This window comes from Otolemur garnettii, unplaced genomic scaffold, assembly GCF_000181295.1.
Source record: "Otolemur garnettii isolate 467f Iridium unplaced genomic scaffold, OtoGar3 scaffold00073, whole genome shotgun sequence".
In the NCBI taxonomy this organism is placed as follows: Eukaryota; Metazoa; Chordata; class Mammalia; order Primates; family Galagidae; genus Otolemur; species Otolemur garnettii.
In genome coordinates, this window is record NW_003852468.1 from 4,259,550 (window position 1) to 4,267,102 (window position 7,553).

At 44.9% G+C, this 7,553-nt stretch overlaps 1 protein-coding gene across 1 annotated transcript in view; it reads left to right on the forward strand.

The window, feature by feature from the left end:
* The window catches only part of VTCN1 (V-set domain containing T cell activation inhibitor 1), an 83,060-nt gene that overhangs the window by 58,784 nt on the left and 16,723 nt on the right, over positions 1-7,553 (forward strand). Inside the window, exon 2 of the mRNA XM_012807608.1 lies at positions 311-408. Coding sequence (XP_012663062.1) covers positions 311-408 — 98 coding nt within the window. The remainder of the gene's footprint in view (positions 1-310; positions 409-7,553) is intronic.

Here is a 7,553-nt window from a genome sequence, read left to right on the forward strand (position 1 = left end):
CTATCCTGGAGACCCAGGGGGATGGGGGTGGTGACTCTATCCTGGAGACCCAGGGGGATGGGGGTGGTGAATCTATCCTGGAGACTCAGGGGGATGAGGGTGGTGAATCCATCCTGGAGACCCAGGAGGATGGGGGTGGTGAATCTATCCTGGAGACCCAGGGGAATGGGGGTGGAATGGCTGTGATTCCTTTCCAAGGTACCTATCTCTAGGAGGAAGGCACTTACATGGAAGGCAGAGTTGAGAAGCCTTCTGTTGCACCCCTATCCATGACCGAGGTCATAGAGCAGTGTCAGACGGAATAAATAAGTAATTTCCTGTTTCTCTGTCTCTCTTTCCATAGCATTATTAGCATCATCATTATTTTGGCTGGAGCAATTGTCCTCATCATTGGCTTTGGTATTTCAGGTATGTGATTTCTTGTGTTACTAAGACCCATTCATCCCTCACCATTAAAACCCTTATCTCAGCCAGTGTGGTGGCTCAGGCCTGTAATCCTAGCACTCTGGGAAGCCGAGGCAGGTGGAGTGCTTGAGCTCACCAGTTTAAGACCAGACTGAGCAAAAGTGAGACCCCATCTCTACTAAAAATAGAAAAACTGAGGCAAGAGGATTGCTTGAGCCCAAGAGTTGGGGGTTGCTGTAAGATATGATGCCACAGCACTCTACCCAGGGTGACAGTTTGAGATTCTGTCTTAAAAAAAAAAAAAGATAAAATCTTTATCACTCCATGTAGGGCTTGAACCCAGAAGACTTCAGAGGAGAGCACTCCTACTTACCAGGTGCTCTTACCAAGTTACTGACGTAACACCGTGGGCCTCGGGTTCAGAGTGGAGAAGTGATGCCCCTTTAGCAGCTAGTTGAGAGAACCAAATGAGATGTCATCAGTCGTCTATCTACCAGTCAGCACCCAAGACGCCATTCTGAGTCGGGGGCGAGTGCTGCATCCCACCCATTCTGTCAGCACTTGCCTGGCATAGTTGATTTCTTTGCACGAAGCTTCAGCTGAAGTGTGAGAGGATATCAAGTCTTTGTACACAGGCGTGGTAGGTACAGAGAAAGCTAGTCGTGACTGCTGTACCATGTCAGAAGCAGATGCCTTTGGGGCGTGAACGGTTAGTTTCCAAACGCAGCTAACCAATGTCAGTTTCAGGAAGAGCCTTCTCCTTCCTCCTCTGTGTAGGCCGTTTCCCTGAAGCATCTGTTCTGGAAGCCACTTTAATTATGACAGTAAGTGAGTTAAGGCCAGCCACTGTCCTCTCAGAGGCAAACTGTTTGCTTTATTTCCCATGCACCACTTGATTCAGGCTGATACATCTATTTTAACTTAGTCTGTGACCAAAGCTGTCACTTCCTGACTAGTTTCTAAAGTTCCGGCTGCCTCGCCATCCCTCCCCTCCTATGTGGATGTGCTGTCACTCAGCAGGGTCACAAGGCCTATGCTAGGAACACTTGCTATAGGTGTGTTTGCCTAGAAAAACACTCACACCCTTCCCCTTTTCCTTTAACAGCAAGCATAGGTTTTATCTTTGGTCCACTTTTCTGTAGGGTCTTCTTCGTTTTGACTTGTAGGTGATTCTTTCTATGTTCTGGACACAAATTGGTTGAATGTATCATTGAGTCTCTTCTACTCTGTGACTTGTTTTTCACTCTCTTAATGATGTTGTTCAATGAACAGAAGTTATTAATTTAGTCCAATTCATTCGTCTTTTCCTTTATACTTAGAGCTTGGTGTAACCTGCTTGAGAAATCTCTGCCTATCCTACAGTCAGGAAGATTTTCTCCTGTGTTATCTTATAGAAATCTTGTTGTTTGACCCTTCACATTTATAATCTGTAAGCCATTGAGAATTAATTTTATGCTTGGTGCATAAAAGAATTCACTTTTTCCACATGGCTGTCCAGTAAACCCAGCGCCATGGATTGAAAACGCTATCTTTCCCACAATTCTCTCCGATGCCATCATTGTCGTAAGTCAAGTGTCACATGTGCAGGGATCGGTTTCTCAATTCACTAGTGTGTTTCATCCTAATACTCTTTTAAAATTCACTTCCTTTTTATGTTATTTTCTCTCTTTTCCTATTCCTGAGGCCATTCTCTCTGTCTCTCTCACATGTTACTTTAGGGAACCAAGGTTACAGGTATTGCTAGCTTCACAGTAGGTTCGAGGGAACCAGCTTTTACTGGTTTATGTATACTTTCTCTCATTTGATGTCCTCTTTCTAATTTTGGCTTTTATTTTTAGTAACGTTCCTCTTCCCACTTTCCTTGGCCACCTTTGAATTCTTTTTCTAATACCTTGAAACAAGCACTTCATAAAAGGACATGTCCAAAAAGCCAATAAAGAGCTTTTACTGGATACCGTCCCATGGTCTTCCTAAGTGATTTACCAAAATCCCCCCTTTCCCAGAAGTGCGTGAGAGAGCTGGTGCCCTGTGTCCTCACTGAGAGGTGTGAGCTGGGGCTGCAGGAAGGAGAGGAGGTCGGTCCAGGGAGAAGGGAAGCCAGGAGGAGAGGACAGAGCAGGGTGAAGTCTGACCGGGACTGGGTCAGCTCCACACAGCTGCAAAAGGCTTGGCTAGCCTTGTCTGTACAGCTGGAATGGGGCAGTGACCAAGTCCTTCTCCTCAGTCTTGTTTTTTAAATCTCAGACTAACAGGAGAGCACAGATGATTAGGTTACATTGTTTGGGTTTCTAGATAAAGTTCCAGTTGCCTTTGAGCCCTTCACCCAGGGCTGTGCTGTGCACCCTCACACTGTGCCATCAGGTGAGAGCTCGCCAGTCTCCACCCACCTTGTCCTCTTCCCCTCTCCTCTCCCCCCTACTTGAATACACTGTGTTTTTCTCTCATGTAGGCGGGTGGGTGTTTGTCTGCTGGCTTCTTATTAGTACTGAGTACTTTACATACTTGTTTTTCCATTCTTGTGACACTTTACTAAGAAGAATGTGTTTCAGCTCTACTCAGGTAAATATGAAAGATGTAAAGTCACTGCCTTTTATGGCTGAAAAGTATTCCATGGTGTATATATACCAGTTAGTTGATCCATTCCTGGGTCGATGGAGTCCTTCTCTTCTGATTGATGTTTGTGGCAGGGCTGCCAGGTAAAACCCCCAGGGTTCACCTCCAGTGGGGGGCAGGATTTGGGGTGTATCCCTGGTGCTGGTCAGGCTGTGGGTAGGGTGTTTCTCGGGAAACTCTGCCCGGGGCACTGCAGGAGTCTGGGGAGGAGGGGTCGCTGCCTCTGCCTGTTTCTCTAAAATAGCTGCTCTCCTGTCTGGGTTCCCAGAATTCCTTTCCCACGCTCGCCAATGCTGGTTACTGTGGAATCTTGTGGTTTTAATTTCTACTTCCTCATGACTGAGGAGACTGAGTACATTTTTTCCTCCTCCATGAGATCAATTATTTTTAATGTTTAGCTCCATGTATAAGTGAGAATATGCGGGATTCATCTTTCTGACCTTAGCATATTTCACTTTACGTCCTCCATTTCCACCCACATTGCTGCAAATGACAGGATGTCATTCCTTTTGATAGTTGAATAATATTCCACTGTGTCCCCCTTTGTCTGCACCCCCACCAGCATTCATCCTGGCCTGTCTTTTGGATAAAAGCCATTTTAACTGGGCTGAGATGATACTTCGTTGTAATTTTGATCTGAACACATTTTCATGTGCAAAACATAATGCTGAGTGACAGAAGAGCTCCAGAGAGCACGTTCTGAATAATTCCACGTGCATGAAGTTGAAAACCAGGCAGCCGTGTCTCTATTAAAAGGAGAACAGCGGTTCTTACCTTTGGGGAACAGTAATGGGGTACAGATGAGGAGGGACAGGAAGCCACTTTGCAGAGGGCGGTAAAGTGCTGTTTCTTGCTGTGGTGACGTTACATGGAATGAAGTTATGATAATTCTTCAAGCTATACAGTTTTGATATGTAGATTTTCATATATGTGTGTTGAGCACAGACTTACACATAAAACAAATATTTATAAACATATATGTGTATATATACATTTGTGTGTGAATATTCACATGTATTTGTTATAAGGAGATAAAATATCAATGATGAAGTAACTATTTTAGAAACTTTAAAAAATATGAATGCTAAGGTACATTTTGATACCTTCCTCACTAAGGCTTAACTCTTTCCTTAGTTTCAATTTGCCTAATTCCTGATCTTGAAAACCCTTATTCGTCCCTCACTCTAAATGTTGATGACTAAACCTTCTTGGGCCTAAGGCTAACTGGCTTGGCATCAGAACCAAAAGATTGTCTCTGTGAGTATTAGTGAGAAGTATCATTCGTAAGTAATGACACCATTACATTTTTCTGACAATCTCTGAATTAGAGCAGTTTGTCTCCTGTAAGTTTAAGTGGAAAAGCCTCTGGCCTGAGAGCTTGTGCTCTGTGGCCACAGGATCCGGAGGCTTCCCCTGTGTGATGAGCCGGTGCCACGCCCGTGTGCTGAACTCCCACTCAGCGCAGAGCAGAAGCCAGCCACTGCTCGTGTGCCTGGTTCCCAAGCCCAGCACTGAGCTCTCTGCTGCTTTGTGCAGGCCACAGGAAGGGAAGGAACTACTGCCTTGCCAACCAGAGCTCTTACTGGAGGCTCAAAGCCTGTGTCTGGGTCAGTATGTGGGAGCCAGTAGTCCCTGGAGACCCTCAATGCACATATGAAACTTCAAAAACCTCTTAGAAGCGCAGATCTTATACTCAATGTGCCCAGCCACGGAAATCATGTTTTAAATTATATTCCATACTTCCAAAAGTTATGGAACCACAATCTTGGGGCTCTCCCCTCAGGGTTCCCTTGTTCTTCATTGAATGTGTGGTTTTTGGAAGGGGGATGGGCCTCCCCCAGCAACAGGTGCAAATGTTGGTCTACGTGTGGGTGCCTCCTTCTGGTTGCTGGTGGCCTGACTGCCTGGCAAGCGTCTTCACATGGCCACAGCTTCCCGTGTCCGTCACACTTTCGTCATTTGCACCTCTTCCTGCTGCACAACCATAGTGACTTCAAGTAACAGGTTCAGTTGCCCGAATTTGTGAGGGATGTACCTCAAGTGTTTTGCGAATGAACAGTGGGATGGATGCAGGGAAGAGTAAATAAATGGGCAGAAGTTACATTCTACTCAATCCAGCAATGTGCCACCAATAATATCAAAACCTTACTGCCAGTGAGAAAAATTTCCACCCATTTTCCTCCTATTTCAGAGAGTAAAAACCAGTTGTTTGGGATAAATTTCTTAATTTAATACTATTCAGTTGGATTTTTTTCAATTACCTCTATTAAATAAAGGACTATAACCTTTACCAAAGAGTATCGTATTATCAAAATGTTAGCTGGTTTAATATACAGAACATTGATATTAAGTAAATAGCATTAAGTAGATGATGATAATAAGATCTTTTAAATCATTTCTTCATACACCATACTAAATAACTTTGCATATATTACTTGATTTGCTATTGACAACAAATCGGAGGTAGATAATAGTAGATAATGTTATTATGTTCAAATGAGAAACTTGTGTAAGGCCAACTAGCAAGTGGATTTGGCTGTATTTTAAGCCCTGGGAATTTGCTTCCAGGACCCGCAGTCCTACCCACCACCCTGTATCAATGATATCATTTACAGAGTTGTGGCAGAGAAGGGTGTTTTCTGGTTAGCCTTGTAGGCATGATTCCTGAGACCACAGCTTTCAAAGATTTGAAATGTCCCAAATACAGAAAAAAATTATATTGCTTCTTTCTTTTCTTCTTTTTTTTTTTTGAGACAGAGTCTCACTCTGTCACCCCGGGGTAGAATGCCATGGCATCTTCATAGCTCACAGCAACGTCGAACTCTTGGGCTCAAGAGATCCTCTTGTCTCACCGTCTCGAGTAGCTGGGACTACAGGGGCCCACCACTATCTACACACGGCTAGTTTTTCTATTTTCAGTAGAGTCAGGGGTCTTCCTCTTGCTCAGGCTGGTCTTGAACTCCTGAGAACAAGTGAACCTCCTGCCTCCACTTCCCAGAGTACTAGGATTATAGGAGGGAGCCACCACTGTGCCTGGCCTTCTATTGCTTTTTAATCCTCTTGATTTTGATCATGTCACCTTCTCATAGTTATCGTGCTCCTCACTGATTCTAAATAAGGGCCCCAGGAAATATAAAGTTCATCTGACGTGGAGCATCTGGAAGAGAGGTTAAGCGATCCCATCAAGCCCTGGTAAAGGACAGCCTGGGCTCATGGCCCTCCGAAAGGGAAGGAGAGGAGTGGAAAGGCACCTGGCCACTCTTAGCCCAGTCCCTGTGCTGTCACCCTTCCTGAGCAACTGTGAGCAGCTTGGGGAGTGAAAGAGTTTAAGAATCAGAGCCATTTTGATCTCAGGTCTGACCCTAACTGTATGTCCTTTGGGATGCAACTTAACTTTCCAGAAGCAGCTTCCTCACTGGTAAAATAGGCCGGGTCCTGGTGAGAAATAAGAGTGTGTGATAAGTGGCTGCCACTGTTATTCATGTTGATACCATCAATGCTATTAATAAAAATCGGCTGTTAGGGGTGTATTCATGTAGTACCTCCCAGGAGCTGCACGACTTCCTGGTTATACCAGGACAGGTCTCCTTTGAAGTTAGGAAGGTCAGAGCAGGAAGCCAATCAGGACACTGCCTCCCAATAATGCGCCGTCCTCAGACGCTGGATCAGCCAGCCAGGTGTGTGCTTATGTCACCCAAACAGGAGCATTGTACAAGTTGTTTGGAGAGTGTTTGGTAGCCCCCCCCACCAAAATTATAGTCATCTGAAAAAATAATCAATGGTTGTTAGCCTATCTTACAATTATTTTATGGTCTTTAATTGTTTTTATGTTTAAGTAAAGTAGGGATGGGTTGGAGCTCTCGTGTCTCAACCTGGCCCCCAGTATGAATGAACAAATGAACAGCAGAGTGTGGTGGGGAGAGCACAGGCCTAATGCCACACACGTCGGGTTTGATCCGGGCCCCACCGCTTGCTAGATACAGGGCACTGGATAAGGATCTAACCCAGGGAGCCTCTTCATCCTCATCCATAAAACAGATACGGCTCATGGCTTCAAACGAGTCACTGGAAGTAAAGCACGCCCATCCTACTCCTGGGACTCCGATGTGCACTCTATTCAAATGATCTAGCTCAGTCACATCTGGATCAATGTAAGGTCTAGTATGGGCAGTTCAGGCACCATATTAAGCACTTCACCTACATTGTGTCATCAAATCCTTTTAGGGACCCTCTGAGGCAGCATCCTCATTTTACAGATAAAAAATTATAGACTAAAACGTTTGTCCAAGGTCATAAGCCTAATAAGTGGCAGAGCTGGGACTTGAACCCAGACAGCCTGATACCTGGGACATGTTCTCAGACATCATCCTTTGCTGTATCCCTTACCTGGCCTGGCCCATCCTGTCTAATTTGTTTATTTTATCTTTTTTTGAGACAGAGTCTCCTTCTGTCACCCTGGGTAGAGTGCCGTGGCATCATAGCTCACAGCAACCTCAAACTCCTGGGCTTTAGCAATCCTCTTGTCTTAGTCTCCC